General features: G+C 41.3%; 1 protein-coding gene across 2 annotated transcripts in view; it reads right to left on the bottom strand.

Annotated features, from left to right (window-relative positions):
* Positions 1-18,671, bottom strand: part of dnah5 (dynein, axonemal, heavy chain 5) — a 211,710-nt gene that overhangs the window by 4,934 nt on the left and 188,105 nt on the right. For both annotated transcript variants that reach the window (XM_072283263.1, XM_072283264.1), the window contains 6 exons: positions 12,735-12,980; positions 11,979-12,198; positions 10,001-10,206; positions 5,292-5,495; positions 4,656-4,871; positions 2,815-3,027 (listed from right to left, as the gene is read on the bottom strand). In XM_072283263.1, the coding sequence (XP_072139364.1) occupies positions 2,815-3,027; positions 4,656-4,871; positions 5,292-5,495; positions 10,001-10,206; positions 11,979-12,198; positions 12,735-12,980 (1,305 nt within the window). The remainder of the gene's footprint in view (positions 1-2,814; positions 3,028-4,655; positions 4,872-5,291; positions 5,496-10,000; positions 10,207-11,978; positions 12,199-12,734; positions 12,981-18,671) is intronic.

Raw genomic sequence — 18,671 nt, 5'->3', positions numbered from 1 at the left:
ATTGATAGGGTGGTTTAGAATGTATATGGTGCATTGGCCTTCATTAGTTAAGGGATTTGAGATCAACAGCTATGAGATGTTACATCTCAATAAACTCTGGTTATACCACACTAGGAATACTGCATTTGGTTCTGGTGACCTTAATCTAGGAAGGATGTGGAAATTTTAGAGACCATGCAGAGACTGCCTAGATTGGAGAACATGCCTTTTTGAGTGAGCTATGGCTTTGCTCATTGGAGCAAAGGATGATGCAAGCTGGCTTTCAAGAGTCTCTCAGAATTATGAGGAATTGTGTGTTCAGCTGGCACCGTTTTCCCAGGACTGCAATGACCAATACCAGAGAACATTAATTTAAGGTAAATGGAGGAAAGTTGAAAGGAAATGTCAGAGGTCGTGTTTTTTTTCCACATAGAAAATGCTAGGTACCTGGGATGCATTGCTGGAGTTGGTTGTAGCGTCTGATACAAAAGGGACATTTAAGAGACTTTCAGATAGACATATGCATGTAAGAAAAATGGAGGAAGAGGGAAGGGTTAGTTTGATTGTTAAGTAGGTTTATATAGGTTTCCTTGGGGACTGGCCTGGACAGTGTGTAGGGCCTCTTTTCATAAGAACATAAGACAAAGGAGTAGAATCAGGCCATTTGGCCCATTGAGTCTGCTCTGCCATTCAATCATGGCTGATCCTTTTTTCCTCTCCTCAGCCCCTTTCACCAGCCTTTTCCCCGTAAATTTCAATGCCGTGTCCAATCAAGAACCTATTCAGCTCTGCTTTAAATGCACCCAACAACCTGGCCTCCACAGCTGCCTGTGGTAATAAATTCCACAAATTCATCACTCTCTGGCTAAAGAAATTTCTCCGCATCTCTGTTTTAAATTAATGTCCCTCTGTCCAGAGGCTGTGCCTTCTTGTCTAAGACTCACCAACCATGGAAAACATTCTTTCTGCATCTATTCTGTCCAGGCCTTTCAACATTCAAAAGGTTTCAATGAGATCACCCCCATCCTTCTAAGTTCCAGCGAGTACTGACCCAGAGCTACCTAATGTTCCTTGCATGGTAACTTTTTCATTCCTGGAATCATCTTTGTGAACCTCCTCTGAACCCTCACCAATGCCAAGACATCTTTTCTAATATGAGGAGCCCAGAACTGTTCACAATACTCAAGGTGAGGTCTCACCAGTGCCTTATAAAGCCTCAGCATCACATCCCTGCTCTTGTATTCTTGATCTCTTGAAATGAATGCTAATATTGCATTTACCTTCCTCACCATCGACTCTACTGCAAGTTAACCTTCTAGGGTGTTCTGCACAAGGTCTCCCAAGTCACTTTGCATTTCAGATTTTTGGATTTTCTCCTTGTTTAGAAAATACTCTGCATATTTATTTCTACTACCAAAGTGCATGACCATGCATTTTCCAACATTGTATTTCATTTGCCACTTTCTTGCCCATTCTCCTAATTTGTCTAAGACCTTCTGCATCCTACCTATTTCCTCAACACTATCTGCCCCTCCACCAATCTTTGTATCATCTGCAAACTTGGCAACAAAGCCATTTATTCCATCATCTAAATCATTGATATACAGCATAAAAAGAAGCGGTCCCAACACCGACCGCTGTAGAGTACACCTAGCCACTGGAAACCAACCAGAAAAGGATCCTTTTATTCCCACTCGCTGCCTCATACCAATCAGTCAATACTCTAACTATGCCAATAACTTTCCTGTAATACCATGGGCTCTTAACTTGGTAGGCAGCCTCATGTGTGGCACCTTGTCAAAAGCCTTCTGAAAGTTCAAATATATAACATTCACTGCATTCCTTTCATCTATCCTACTTGTTTGTCAGGCAAGATTTTCCCTTAAGGAAACCATGCTGACTTTGTCCTATCTTGCCCTCTGTCACCAAGTACTCCATAACCTCATCCTTAATAATTGACTCCAACATCTTCCCAACCACAAAAGTCAGGCTAACTGCTCTATAATTGCCTTCCTCCTTTCTTAAAGATTGGAGTGACATTTGCAATTTTCCAGTCCTCTGGACCCTTGCCAAAGTCCAATGATTCTTGAAAGATCATTACTAATGCCTCCACACTCTCTCCCGCTACCTCTTTCAGAACCCTAGGGTGCAATTCATCTGGTCTGGGTGACTTATGTATCCTTGGGTCATTCTGCTTTTTAAGCACCTTCTCCCTTATAATAGTAACTGCACTCACTTCTCTTCCCTCACACCCTTGAACACCTGGCACACTGCTAGTGTCTTCCGCAGTGAAGACTGATGCAAAATACTCAATTAGTTCATCTGCCGTCTCCTTGTCCCACATTATGATTTCTTCAGCGTTATTTTCTAGCGGTCCTGTATCCACTCTCATCTCTCTTTTATTGTTTACATACTTGAAAAGCTTTTACTATCCACTTTGATACTGTTTATTAGCTTGCTTTCATATTTCATCTTTTGCCTCCTAATGATTCCTTTAGTTGCTCTCTGTAGGTTTTTAAAAGCTTCCCAATCCTCTATCTTAACCATTAACTTTTAAATTGCTGTACATCCTCTCTTTTGCTTTTACTTTAGCTTTGACTTCCATTAAAACATTAGGTTGGCACAACATCAGGGGCCAAAGAAGCCATACTGTACTGTTTTATGTTTTCTATTAATCATTTTTCTTGTGGAACATTGCTGTGTTAAAATTGGCCACTACATTGTCTGGCACATTACAGTCGCTAGTAATGCATTGGCTTTTAAGTTTTATAGAATATTACATTATAAATAAACTTTCTGTATATCAGTATTCTAATGAAAACATCCCATTGTTACCTTCATCCATCGGGCTGGAATTCTAGCATCATACATGCAGTCTAAAGCATCTCGAAGATTTTCACTCATAATGATCGTTCCATCAATTGCAAGGTTCAAGTCAGTTAAAGTACTTTGCACCAAAGCAATTACCCGTTGCATTCTATCAATTTCTTGACGAAGGAAGATATTCATTGGTTGCAGTGGTCCCATCTTCTGCAGTTTTTCTTTCACCTGGCAAATAACCCAATATGTTAGATCGCCAAAATCAAGTGTGTACAATAGTCAAAATTAACAAGGTCTGGCTTTTGCCAGATCACATCTGGAGAAGCGTGTGCTTCGTGCTCCCTGTGCCTGGCCAATTCTGTACCGTTTTGTCATCACTCTGGCATAGAATGAGCAGTATTCTCAGTATTATTTACTTGTTTGTATCTGCAGTTTGTTGGTCAGTCTTTGTGTGTAGTTTCTCATTGATTCTATTGCATTTTTTGTTCTATTGTGAATGCCAGCAAGAGAATCTCAGGGTAGTATATGATAACATATACCGTATGTACATTATAAATTTATATTGAAGGTGTGTGAAGGGGGAAGCCTTGCTCTATAAAATAAGATTGACAAAGATTCACTGGATTTAGAAAAAATGAGAAGTATTTTTCCAGTGAGGCATGCAAAATCCAAATACAGATTAACAGAGTACTATTAGGGGCGTAGTCACAAAATACATTTAACTGTAATAACTAGAACTGAGCTAAAGTGGGACTTCATTATGTAAAGTATGTAGGTCTTTAGAATACTCAACCTCAGACGTCCAGTGATGTTTTAATCAAAGAGTATAGTCAAATCGTGGACTGATAAGTTTTCAGACAATGAAGGAATCAGAGCATATAGTGATAGGGTGTAAAGGTAGACCTGAGGCTCAGTATCTTACAAAGTGACTCTTAGGCAGTCTTTTACCTTGTGCAAGCCGTTTACAAATAGGTGCAATGCAACCTAGACACCAGTTAACACCTACTTTTGTATTATTTTAAGGGCATGTTCTTGATTGTCAGAAGTCCAAAACAGAAGGTTTGTTCAGTCCGGGTGAAAGATCACTAACCTAATAAATTAACTCTAGTTCTTTCTGTAGAGATGCAGCCCAATCTGCTGAGAACTTCCAGTGTTTTCTATTTTTGGTTCGGATTTACAGCATCTGCAGTTTTTGCTTTTAGAAGATTCTAGCAGGTGGGTTTAACACGTTATTATTAACAATGTCATCACCCTAACAGCTGTCTTTTACTTTTAACTAGCTAAACTTTGATTATACACCTATCATCTTGCTGCTAGTTCTGATTTTCTCTTTCCTCCCAGAATCCTCCATAAAGTATTCCTCACCTTTTTAGTCTCCTGCTCATTTGCAAAATTCCTTTAAGCTCCTTTCGATTTTCAACTCATCTGCTCCCTTATCAGCTAGATTTATCAACCCATCTGCTGTCTTCTCCTCATGGCAACTCTGCTCTCTGCTGTAATCCATTCATCTACTCTGGATCATCTTCACCCCACCCATCCTCAACTCTTACCATCCCTGCTCCGGATCTTATGGGCACGAAGTCCAAAGTGTGCTTTCTGTACAAATGCTTTAGGTCTCTGTCCTCAAGTATCAGACCAATACAGCCTTGCACCCAACTTTTCCAACCACAACTACTTTTAACAGAGGAAACTCTTTAAATAACCATGCTCTTGTTTGCAGTTTGTGACAACAGAACTGCTGAATTCCAAGTTTCACATCCAAGGTTAATAGTTAATGGCTTTTGCATTAGCTTAAAGTGAGCAGATTTAAATCAATCCATAAACTGTGTCCCCCCCTTTACCTGGTTATTACCTACCTCAAATGGTACATAGTCTACAGGAAGCTTCTCCAGCATGTCGTCAGCCAACCGGGCTACCACAGCTTCCCTTGTTTCTCTCCCTCCACTTGAGCTGTCCTTTGGCTGGATGCTTAATATAGTATCCAAGACACCCTTGGCAAGTTTGCTCTGGTAAGTAATATCAGCATTGGTATGTAGACCAAACACTTCAGGTGTGTCATATGTAGGCAGACTCTGGAATGTACAATAGGTTTGATATTATTCCTCAATAAATAAATTTCTCATATAACGTAATATACTGCAGCAGTGTAAGTGCAGATTGTTGTACAAGAAGATCACAGTTTAAGAACTTTAATGGAAATCTCCAAACAGAGAACTAATTAGTGCAAATATGACATGAAATAGCCAGTTGGTTAAGGCTCATGTTCCAGTGTCTGCATATGATGGTCAGAATGCTACAATAAAAAAGAATATCTCCAAATGTATGATGACAGTACTGCATTAATTACTCTATACTAAAAATCTGGAACTCAAAAAAAATTAAAACAAGATTAAGAAAGAAAAAAGAATTAATCAGAAAAGCTGCTTTATCTAACTACTACTTTCTTTACTACTGATTACATTTAGCTTTGCACGGATTGTGTGTTTACAAACCTGAATATACTGTAGATATTGATCCACTGAAGTGCACTTTGGAATACTGTAACTCTTGTAGAAGCAGAAGTCTGAAGTGAAGATATTTTCACTGAACCAGACCTTGGCAAATGTGTTCAGCAGTCGTTTATCATAATCATCTGTGACTCTCCCACCATACTGGATCTCCCCAATCATATATCGCACTGTAGTCCACGAAACACCCTTGTAGTTTGGTGGGTGGATGGAAGGGGAAGAAGAAGCAAGCGATGAAAAGTAAATTTCACAATATAATTTTATACTTAATCTAATATACACTCAGTGGCCACTTTATTAAGAATACGTGTACACCTGCTCACTAATGCAAAAATCTTATCAACCCTTGTGCCTGGCAGCAACTCAATGCAGAAAAGCATGCAGACATGGCCAAGAGGTTCAGTTGCTGTCCAGACCAAACATCAGAATTGGGAGGAAATGCGATCTAAGTGACTTTGACCATGGAATAATTGTTGATGCCAGACAAGGTGGTTTAAATATCTCGGAAACTGCTTATCTGGGATTTTCACTTATAACAGTCTCCAGGGTTTACACAGAACGGTACAAAAATCAAAAAACATCCAGTGAATAGCAAACACAAGGCCACCTCCAACAGGATCCCACCACTAAGCACATCTTTCCCTCCCCCACCTCTGCTTTCCGCAGCGTCCCTACACGACTCCCTTGTCCATTCATTCCCCCCCCCCCATCCCTCCCCACTGATCTCCCTCCTGGCACTTATCCTTGTAAGCAGAACAAGTGCTACACATGCCCTTACACTTCCTCCCTTACCACCATTCAGGGCCCTAGACAGTCCTTCCAGGTGAGGCAACACTTCACCTGTGAGTCGGCTGGGGTGATATACTGCGTCCGGTGCTCCCGATGTGGCCTTCTATATATTGGCGAGACCCGACACAGACTGGGAGATCGTTTCACTGAACACCTACGCTCTGTCAGCCAAGAAAGCAGGATCTCCCAGTGGCCACACATTTTAATTCCAGATCCCATTCCCATTCTGATATGTCTATCTACGGCCTCCTCTACTATAAAGATGAAGCCACGCTCAGGTTGGAGGAACAACACCTTATATTCTGTCTGGGTAGCCTCCAACCTGATGGCATGAACACTGACTTCTCAAACTTCCTCTAATGCCCCGCCTCCCCCTCGTACCCTATCCGTTATTTATTTTTATACACACATTCTTTTTCTCTCTCTCCTTTTTCTCCCTCTGTCCCTCTCACTATACCCCTTGCCCTTCCTCTGGTTCCCCCCCCCCTTTTCTTTCTCCGTAGGCCTCCTGTCCCATGATCCTCTCATATCCATTTTGCCAATCACCTGTTCAGCTCTTGGCTCCATCCCTCCCCCTCCTGTCTTCTCCTATCATTTTGGATCTCCCCTCCCCCTCCCAAATCTCTTACCAGCTCTTCTTTCAGTTAGTCCTGACGAAGGGTCTCAGCCCGAAACATCGACTGTACCTCTTCCTAGAGATGTTGCCTGGCCTGCTGCGTTCACCAGCAACTTTGATGTGTGTTGCGGTGAATAGCAGTTTGGTAGTCAAAAATGTTGCTGCTAAGCGAGGTCAGAGGGGAATGGCCAGACTGGTTCAATCTGACAGGAAGGCGACAGTAACTCAAATAACTATGCGTTACAACAGTGGTGTGCAGAAGAGCATCACTGAATGACCAACACATCGAACCTTGAAACGGGTAGGCTACAGCAGCAGAAGACCAAAAACATACACTCATTTACCACTTTATTAGGTAGAGGAGGTAGTTAATAAAATGGCCACTTTATTATATGGATCCAACAACTTTACTTTTGATCATGATAATAGCATAAAAACACTGATTAACTGATTTCTGTTGGGCATACTTTATTTATTGAGATATCACATTGCTCCATCAGATCCAATTGGCATTTGCAACCAACAAGAGACTACTTGGATCATATGATGTTTGAACATGTAGGCATATGGTTTACTCTCCTTTTCTCTATGGAATTTTCTCAAATTGTCCTAGGTATTACACAAATATTTTTATACCCTTTCAAGCCTTAATTGGTTTGGAAATTCTCTTACCAAATGCCTTACATATACAGTGGATTCCAGTTAATTGGGACACATCAAGACAAGTACATTTTAGCATAATTAAATAGTTAAAAAGGTATTTAAAAAAGACAATCTACCACCTGAGTAACGAATTATATATGTAAATAGAATACAGAACAAATTAGAACACTATCTATACTATTAGAGTACTATAAAACTTTGTATTAGTTTCTAATATTTCGTTTGGTAGTTGTCCATCATATTAGACTATGACAGGAAACTGTGCGAGACAGTTTTTAAAGTGAAAACGCTGTTGCACTCATTCAGTTCCACTCTCCCGATCTTCAAAGCCCAGATCCAGTAATACAAAGATCATCACAACTGGGGTCTTCTTTGGTTGCAGTGGTTGGCCATGATTTTTTCTGTGTATCATCTGTTACATGCCTCAAGGAGATCTGTGATTTTTTTTTGTGAGAATGATGTAATGGTCTTTTGGAGGTCACCTGATGTAATTTTCCCGCCAATGTGAGGTTACATGATGACATGTGCACCACGGGTATATAAGGGAAGACCCCAGATGACGCAGTTAGTTTTTAGATTTCCAGCTAGAATGTACTGTGTCTCCGTTTCTGTTGCGTATTTGTTTTTATGACGCAGTTTCATTTTTAAAATGGTTGTTATGTTCTGTTGCAAGGTACAATAGTGCTGGATTGGCAATTTTTGCTAGATGTGTTGATGTACCTTATTCCAGCAGTAGTACGGGAGAGTGAAGACTTTATCGAAGTACAGGACCCGAAGGATTGAGAAGAGTCGGTATCGTTCGGCAGTTTAACAAAGGATCGACCTTATTGAGTCTTCGTTGGAGGAGTAGTGACCTGCATCGAAGATAACTCTTGCCAAAAGAGCAGGGAGTTCATGCAGGATTTGCTCTCTAGAAGAATTTAAGGTCAGTTGTATTAAACTGTTTATTTTCGGCATCGTGAATCCTGTTGACAGAACCAGCAGGAAAGTCGCGTCTGTGAAGAAATCCTTCTCCAGAGAAGTCTCTCCCAATTGAACATATAAATCTGGTGGACTTTCGAATTTACCATTTTAAGAACTATATCTGACTTAACTGCTTTAAGAACTGTTTTCGCATTTAACGCTTTCAGAACCAGTGCCGAGTGACAATTTGTTGAACGACTGCATAGCAGTTAACTTCCGGTTAAGGTTTTCATTTTTTGTTGTTTATCCATGTTTAATAAAGGTTTGGTTCTTTTTATATAACCTGTCTGGATTGATATTCATTGTTGCCGGTTACGTAACACATCATACACTTCCATCTCCACAGAGCATGGCAGAACCACCTTCCTGGCCATTGGATCTCATCCACCGGTCCACCAAAACTGACTTCATGTGCTAGGACAGGGGTACGAGGCCAGTCGACTACCCTCACCTGGTTTAGCCTGCCTGCCGAAGCGGTGTACCAGGGTGTGTCTGTTGTCATATGCAAATAGCTCCTTGGAGCCACAGCTGAGAGCAGAGTGTTTTTTTGATTGACTGTAAATGAACAAAAATCAGTGCAAATGCCTAGAAAATGGACCGTCTTCATACAATTTTCAACAATTGCATCCTCCTAATCTTAATTTATGTTGTAACATTCAAGATGATTATCGATCCCTCAAATTCCTCATAGTTCCTAACTTGCTGAAGTAGTGAAATCATTTCATTTTCATGCCCAGCCATCTTTGGCATCTCCAAGCCTGATGTATGAAACTGCAGTGAGTGAAACAGTTCTGAATTCTCTGGCTGCTTATTTCTCATGAACTATCAGTGACAAAAATCACTTTTTTTTTAAAAAAAGCAGAAGTACAGGCAACTGACGCTATTTAAAAACTGTTCACCCTGAGCATGGTGTAGTGTCTAACAGCCAAAAAGTTCACGTGTCTGATGCTAGTTAGAAACTGTTCGGCAACAGTCTCCTGCCAAGGTTAAGCAGCAGAGTTTCCTAAATAAAGAAAGGGAATCCCAGCTATTTTCGTGATTTAGTTTTTGTTCTTTGAGAGTTGTCCCAAATAAGCAGCTGCCCTGATTAACTGATCACCCAACTAACCAGAATCCACTGTGATACCATGATATTCAATGTGACTACAAATAAATCAATGAAATATAGCATGAAATGGGTAGCTAAATAAGGTAGGCTAGAAATTTCTGTGAGGATCTTCAAATATTCTGACATTAATACATGCAGATGACTGCAGATCCTCCTACAAAATGTTGTATGATAATATTTTCAAAATTAAAGCATTTTCACCAATTGGTTCTGCAGATACTTCATGGAAAAACCCCTGTTGAAATTCTCGGTCACTAGACGTGTGCTGCATCCTCCCCAAAGACTTCTTGGCAGATTTGGGCGTAAAGCTTCAATTCAATGCCAATCGCTACCCTGAAGTATACTTGAGTATTAATTAAGCAGTCATATGAGAATCCTTGCTTGGGAAATATTAACAATACAAGTTTTCTTTAATACTACTATTTTTCAGTAATTTCACTGCTGCAAGTATGTTACAAAGATTCAAAGTCAGTTTTCATCTTTTGGAATTTGCAATAGTTTGTTCTTTTTTGTATTATAAGAACACAACTGAGAAATAAAAATTGTCACCTGTACCTTCTTGATATCCATGTCATCCAGGTGGTTTTGAACAAATTGCACAGTAGCATTAAAGTCAGCCTGGTTAAATTCATATGGAATATTCCAACCCAAAGGTCCATACTTGCGTCGTTCTTGCACGGTTGAGTGTAAAAAAGCCACTGCATAGAGCAAAGGCTTCCACTGAGTCATGCTGCTAACATCCAGCAAATCCTGACTAATTCCTGTAAATTAATATCTCAGATAAGAGATTTAATATTAACTACATAATTCCCTAACAGTGATTCAAATCTGAGCTTGTATGGCTACAGTGGTACAGAGAATGTGGATGTCATTCAAAGTGAATTTGCCCATTTTAGTTAGAAAATTCATTTATATTGTGTGATTGCAACAAACACAAAAGATAGACTGCAGGTTAGTCAATAAATAAAAGAAGTCTGCCAACCCCAAATGTGACATCCCTCTATTCTGAGACTGTACCCTCTGGTCCTAGAATCTCCATTATAGGAAGCATCCTCTCCACTTCCACTCTATTCAGGCCTTTCAATATCTGATAGGTTCCAATGTGATCCACCTCATTCTTCTAAACTCCAGTGAGTACAGGCCCAGAGCCATTAAACAGTCCTCATATATTAATCCTTTCATTCCTGGAATCACTCTCATGTATGTCTTCTGGACTCTCTCCAAAGCCAGCAAATCTTTTCTTAGATAAAGGGTCCAAAACTGCTCACTGTACTGCAAGTGCCATCTGACGAATGCCTTATAAAGCCTCAGCATAATATCCTCGCTCTTAAATTCTAGTCCTCTCAAATTGAATGTTAACATTGCATTTGCCTTCCTTACTACTGACTCAATCCACAAGTTAACCTCTAAGGAATCCTGCACAAGGACTCCCTCGTTTGCATTGAGTTGTATTGTATACCAGCTATCCCTTCCTCAGCCCTATCACTCCAGTTCCTCTCCCCCTGCCAAGTAAGTTTAAAACCTCCCCAACATCTCTAGCAAATCTACCCACAAGGATTCAGGTGTAACCCATCCTTCCGTGCATGTCATATTTTGCCCAGAAGAGATCCCAATGATCCTTAAATATGAAACCTTACCCCCTTGCAGCTACTCATTGTTCACCTTCCCTCTTGAGAATCTTCTGCAGCCACTCTGAGACATCCTGGACCACAGCACCTGGGAGGCAACACACCATCCTGGCTTCTCCTTCGTGGCCACAGAATCTACTGTCCACTCCTCTAACTAATGAATCTCCTATCACTAACCCTCGGTCCGACTACCCTTCCCCACTGAGCCTCAAAGTCAGCCACAGTGCCACTGGTCTGGCTGCTGTTGCTGTGCCCCGATAGGTCATCCTCCCGCAGCATATCCAAAGAGGTATACTTGTTGTTGAGGGTAATGGCCAGAGGGGAACCCTGCACTGACTGCTTACTTCCTTACCTTCTCTTGGTGGTCATCATCTACTGTCAGAAGCCTGCACTCTGAGTGTGACCACCTCAGTAAAAGTCTCAGCAGTGAAGTTTTCAGCCTCCTAGATGATCCTCAAGGCATCCAGCTCCAGCTGCAGTTCCTTGACCTTGTCAGTCAGGAGTTGAAGTTGGGTGCACTTCCTGAAGATGTAATCATCAGGGGCACCATTAGGCACCCTGAAATCCCACATCTCGCAGGAGGAGCATTCCACTGCTGAGTTACCACTTTGCCTACACTTGTTATACCTCTAACTTCTCAAGCTTTTCTAGCCCCTATCTGTTCTCACCCAAACCTGTTGAGCCAAAGCCTGACCACTCTAACACAAGCCTGCTCCAACAATGGCCACTCCGCTTAAACCTTACTTCTTTTTATTGGCCCTTGCTGTTACTATTAACTCAAGCAATCTCCTGCTCCACAGACAAGTCCCATCAGGACCCACTCACAGTTTAAACCTGGCACAACGGACATTTTAAATCATTGTAGATCATGCTTTAAAATGCATCTACTAATTTTGGTGACTTACCACAGTAGGTCCTTTTTAAACCTGCTCGTAGACCCTGTGGAGGCTCATTGGTAAATTTAATTGACATTTGAAGAAGTGCAATTGGGAATAACTTATGAGCCTCTGTAGTCATCCATAGTTGGAAGGTTTCATGGATATTTTTGGTTTCAGTCATGATGACCATTAACTCATCCAGGAAATCGAGACCCAAGTGACAATTCTGGAGCAAAACCCAACCACCCTAAATAAAAGAACAATGATATTTTAATATCTCCTAAAAGAAAAATGTACAAATAGACAGTTAATAATAAAAGATAAACAAACCTAGGTACAATGGACAGGTGAAACAAAGCTGTTATGAAATTAGTTAAATGTTTAATGCAGAGGTTCCCAAACTGGGGTCTATGGACCCCCGGGTTAACAGTAGGGGTCCATGGCATAAAAAAAGATTGGGAACACCTGTATTAATGGAAATGTCAACTTGGACCATTCTGTCAGCAAGGGCAAAGTTACTTTTCCAATAATTTTTGGAGCAGTGATTTGCTGGAGAATGCTTACAGTTATGTTACTATAACCTCCAAGTTTTGTGAGATACTCAGTGAATACTTGATGGAGAGCATCAGCAAGGCTAGAGGGACAGTTGAGAGATTGGGTACAGGGATGATCAGAAGGACTGGAGAGAGGATTGGTGGGATCAAGGAGAGAAAGGAAGGAATTGTTTTCCTAATTATGTGCAATAACTCAGACTTAGAATTATCTCATGGAATTTCCTCTTACATTGGTCATGGACTGATGAAGTAGTTTCCGAGCATGGACTTCTTGTCCCTGACCCATTGAAACACAGCGAGTCTCTATCTTGACCCTTTTGCCCAAAGCTATAATGGAATCCGTGGGATCTGAGCCCATTGACAGAAAACAGATTAGTGGAGTGTATCTATCTGATTCCTCCCAAGTCTCTTCCATGTCCAGGACGACTCCTTCTGCATATTTTTCTCCCATTGCATCCACGATGTACTTTCGAGCCTATAAAACATAGGGGGAAATTAAGATTCTTTGATTTTAATTTTTGCTACAAGTATAACAAAGCATTCATTAAATAAATGAAAATAGATATAAAGCTATTGAATCATTTCACTTCATCTGAACTAATAACTATAATTTGGTTTTGCCCTGATAATTGCATTTTAACTTTTCGCTATTAGAGTTAATGCTTTTAATTGCATAATTTCATTTAAGGAAAAAATTTCCAAGCCAATAAGCAATAATTGTATAAGTGTTTGTCTATGAGCTGCATTTTGTCTGTAAACAGTTAATATTCTGGCATTTACATGGCTCAGGCTACATCCGGGAAGATAACTTATTATGCTGGCAAGGGTGTCATTTTTGAAACTTTCTACAGGAGAACCATCGAGAGAGTCCTGTCTTATCACTAGGCCGAGTATTTACAGAACTGTTTATCAATGCAGTGCACTTAACATGCCTTTTGGATTATATTTTATCAATGTTTTTGTGGGAATATTTTGTTTTATGTGCTGTGTGTGATAAATGCATTGCGGGTGTGCTGTGGTCCAGAGGAACACTGTTTCTTTTGGTTGTACATTCAGATTATAATAAACTTGAACTTGGACTTGGAGTATTCAATTCCCAACCATCTTAAATACTTTGTGGCTGAATTTTACATCACATTGATGAACATACATCAGGTGTAATAGTACTTAAATTTAAATGCAAACAACAGGAAATCTGCAGATGCTGGAAATTCAAGCAACACACATCAAAGTTGCTGGTGAACGCAGCAGGCCAGGCAGCATCTCTAGGAAGAGGTGCAGTCGACGTTTCAGGCCGAGACCCTTCGTCAGGACTAACTGAAGGAAGAGTGAGTAAAGGATTTGAAAGTGGGAGGGGGAGGGGGAGATCCAAAATGATAGGAGAAGACAGGAGGGGGAGGGATAGAGCCAAGAGCTGGACAGGTGATTGGAAAAAGGGGATACGAGAGGATCATGGGACAGGAGGTCCGGGAAGAAAGACAAGAGGGGGGGGGGACCCAGAGGATGGGCAAGAGGTATATTCAGAGGGACAGAGGGAGAAAAAGGAGAGTGAGAGAAAGAATGTGTGCATAAAAATAAGTAACAGATGGGGTACGAGGGGGAGGTGGGGCCTTAGCGGAAGTTAGAGAAGTCGATGTTCATGCCATCAGGTTGGAGGCTACCCAGACAGAATATAAGGTGTTGTTCCTCCAGCCTGAGTGTGGCCACCATTCAGGGCCCCAAACAGTCCTTCCAGGTGAGGCAATACTTCACCTGTGAGTTGACTGGGGTGATATACTGCGTCCGGTGCTCTCGATGTGGCCTTTTATATATTGGCAAGACCCGACGCAGACTGGGAGACCGCTTTGCTGAACATCTACACTCTGTCCGCCAGAGAAAGCAGGATCTCCCAGTGGCCACACATTTTAATTCCACATCCCATTCCCATTCTGACATGTCTATCCACGGCCTCCTCTACTGTAAAGATGAAGCCACACTCAGGTTGGAGGAACAACACTTTATATTCCGTCTGGGTAGCCTCCAACCTGATGGCATGAACATCGACTTCTCTAACTTCCGCTAAGGCCCCACCTCCCCCTCGTACCCCATCTGTTACTTATTTTTATGCACACATTCTTTCTCTCACTCTCCTTTTTCTCCCTCTGTCCCTCTGAATATACCCCTTGCCCATCCTCTGGGTCCCCCCCCCCCATCCTTGTCTTTCTTCCCGGACCTCCTGTCCCATGATCCTCTCGTATCCCCTTTTGCCTATCACCTGTCCAGCTCTTGGCTCTATCCCTCCCCCTCCTGTCTTCTCCTATCATTTTGGATCTCCCCCTCCCCCTCCAACTTTCAAATCCCTTACTCACTCTTCCTTTAGTTAGTCCTGACGAAGGATCTCGGCCTGAAACGTCGACTGCACCTCTTCCTACAGATGCTGCCTGGCCTGCTGCGTTCACCAGCAACTTTGATGTGTGTTGCTAGTACTTAAATTTGATGTTTTTGCAAAGAGGAGGTCTATGGTAAAGATCAGTAAGTGGAGAGGGAGGATTTGGAAAGCTGGAAAAAGGATTGGAGTACCAACCAATCCACGCAAAAGGTGCAGGTTTGTCACTGACAATGACAAAACAAGGAAAAACAGGTAAGCCAGCATCTATGGGGAGAGAAAAAGGTTTAAAATTCTAGATCAATGATGCTTCATTAGAATAAAAGTTGATGATTCTTTTTTCTGATGATCAGTCATACAGCACAGAAACAGGCCCTTTGACTCAATTTGTCCATCAAGACCAAGTTGTCCACCTGAGCTTATTCCATTTCCCCGTGTTTGGCCCACATTCCTCTAAAACTTTTATATCCACATAGCTGTCTCAATATCTTTTAAACATTGTCATTGGGACCTTCTCTACAGTTTCTTCTGGAATCTGATTCCACATATCCACTGTGTGGAAAAGCTTGCCTCTCGGATTCCTTTTAAATCTTTCCCCTCTCATCTAAAAGTTATGTTCTCTAATTTTAGACTCTCCTGAGGAAAAAGACAGACCATACTCATGATTTTTATACACCTCAACTTCAGGACTCCTCAGCCCTCAGGGATCTGACATTAGCCTACAATAATTTTAATGCTAGATGCTTGCTCAAGAAATCCCTTTGCTCAAATGAAAAATGCAACAAAAACATTAAGGGTTATCTTTGTGAATTATTAGGTGGAAAAGCAGTCTGCAGTTGGAAAAGTCAATAAGCACATCAAGCCATGCATGGCCCACAGGCTTGGTTTAAATTATGCATTGAACATTCAAGGAAATTCTGAAGAGCAATGAGCATTGCCTTCGGAAACTATTCAACTCCTTCATGAGAGCCTGTATACCCAGGATTAGGAGACGCAGCAGCATTGTCATTCTCTGAACACTTTCAATTCACCTTCTATTGTTTTACCAACTCCCATCCTAAATTAATTCCATTCAGTTTTGGAAGAATAGGTGAGTCATAAGCACTACAGCATAGAAACAGGACCTTTGGCCTATCTAGTCCATGCTGAACTGTAACTCCACCTAGTCACAGCAACTGTCATCTGGATCATAGCCCTCCATACTCCTCTCATCCTTGTACTTATCCAAATTTCTCTTGAAAGTTGAAATTAAACCCACATCCACCGTTTGCTCTGGTAGCTTGTTCCACACTTTCACCACCCTCTGAGTGAAAAGGTTCCCCTTAGATATTTTACCTTTCAACCCTAATCTATTACCTCTATTTCTAATCTCACCCAACCTCAGTGGGGGAGGAAAAAAAAGCCTACTTGCATTTCCCTACACCCCTCATAATTTTACATATCTCTGTCAAATCTTCCCTCATTCTCCTAACCTATTTAACCTTTCCTTATAACCCAGATCCTCCTGGCAACATGCTTGCATCACTAAAGCAGCTGGGTTCCAACGAAGGACATTTGGAAATGGCCTGACTCTAAATTTCACCCAGTATAGCAGAAGAAACTAAATTATCAGTGTCAATTTTATTGATCTCTAAGACATGCGACACTGACAATCGTCAAATGCTGAGTGAAAGTCTAAAGGACTACAAATCAGCCCAAATGATTGATGCAGTTTGAATACAATTTCAAAAATCAGAGATAAATACAATTGCTGGATCCTGCAATAAAGTTGTATTTTGGCATCTATCATTTTTAACACTGCTGTGAATATCTAAACACCTTCAACTCATCTCCACTGACAACTGAACAATTGCAGCGCAAGAAAGGAACTGTCACCAGATCAAGCACATTATGCTAAAGTATTTGCCAGGCTGTCTAAGCACTAAGTTGCTGACTAAGTTTACACAAACCCAACCAAGAAAAAAGATTAGTCTCTTTTATTTGCACAACTGTTTTGTCATAGAAAGCTTCAGCACTATTTATTTTTTCTCCAAAGAGAGTCTACTGCTCAAGCAAGAAAAATTGACCTGGTGATGAATTAATGGGTGTTGGGGTGGAAATACCTCTCTACCAAAGGACACCTGCAGGACAACATTTTGCAAGGTGTAACACTTGCTTAGTCCCCTGATCAGGGTCATGTGAAGCCATGGGAGCAGGTGGTAGATGGCCATGTGAACAGGGGTGCATATCACAAGTCCTGGTTATGCAACCACCGACGTCAGGTAGATCAATCTCTGAAGAGTATTGTTAATGGTTGGGGTCACCTGCCCTGTAAAGACACTGCCCAGAAGGTGGGAATGGTAAATCACTCCTGTAGAAAAACTTACCAAAAACACTTATGGTCATGGAAAGATCATGATCGCCAACGGCATATGATAGCACATAATGAGATGATAGATTAAACTTGCTGACTTCATTAAAACCTGTGTGGATGAGTGTGTGCCCACAAAGGCTTACTGTACATTCCCAAACCAAAAGCCGTGGATGAACCAGGAGGTATGTCATCTGCTGAAGGCTAGATCTGTGGCATTCAAGTCTGGCGACCCAGGCCTGTACCAGAACACCAGGTATGATTTGTAGAGGGCTATTTCAAGGGTGAAGAGACAATTTCGAATGAGGTTTGAGGCGATATCGGATGCACGTCATCTCTGGCAGGGTCTACAAAGCAAAACCCAATTGCATGAATGGCAGCGATGTTTCACGACCTGATGAACTCAATGCCTTCTATGCATGCTTTGAAAGGGAGGATATAATTACAGCTCTGAAGATCTCTGCTGCACCTGATAACCCTGTGATCTCTGTCTCAGAGGCCAATGTTAGGCTGTCTTTAAAGAGAGTGAATCCCTGCAGTGCGTGCTACAGGCGGAAATTCCCACTTGCTTCAGGTAGGAGGTACAGAAGCCTGAAGGCACACACTCAGTGATTCAGGAACAGCTTCTTCCCTTCTGCCATCCGATTCCTAAATGGACATTAAATCCTTGGACACCACCTCACTTTTTAAAAAAAATATACAGTATTTGTGTTTTTGCACTTTTTTTCTATTCAATATACGTAATTGATTTACTTTTTATTTATTATTATTATTATTATTTTATTTTTTTCTCTCTGCTAGATTATATATTGCATTGAACTGCTGCTGCTAAGTTAACAAATTTCACATCACATGCCAGTGATCTGATTCTGATCCAGTATTAAAAACCTTTATATAACCACTGAACCAATGCCAGTTGACATCTACAATGTCAAAGTAACTCAAGCAACGAGGAGTTGGCAGAGGATACTGGCCCAGTCATTGCATGGTCACTCCACTGCAACCGAAAGGCTGAAGTCACAGTATTTGCTGGAGTGTAGATGAAAGAGGAGGGATCTCATTGAAACCTATCAAACATTGAAAGACCTAGATAGAGTGAATGTGGAGAGGATGTTTCCAATAGTGAAGGAATCCAGGACCAGAAGGAACAGCCTCAGAATAGAAGTATGAACCTTTACAACAGAGATGAGGAGGCATATTTTCAGCCAGAGGGTGGTGAATCTGTGGAATATGTCACCTCAGAAGGCTGTGAAGGCCAAGTCACTGGGTATATTTAAAATGGAGTTTGATTGATTAGTAAAGGTGTCAAAAGTTACAGTGAGACAGCAGAAGAATTGGGGTTGAGGGGGAAAATACATCACCCACAAGCGGTTAGTGGACAGTCTCAATGGGCTAAATGGCCCAATTCTACTCCTAAGCCTTATGGAAGCTACCTCATGGCAGGAAGATGA

The sequence above is a fragment of the Mobula birostris genome, chromosome 19 (genome assembly GCF_030028105.1).
Source record: "Mobula birostris isolate sMobBir1 chromosome 19, sMobBir1.hap1, whole genome shotgun sequence".
Classification (NCBI taxonomy): Eukaryota; Metazoa; Chordata; class Chondrichthyes; order Myliobatiformes; family Myliobatidae; genus Mobula; species Mobula birostris.
The sequence above is the reverse complement of the archived record's forward strand: the minus strand, read 5'-3'. Positions and strand labels throughout refer to the sequence as shown.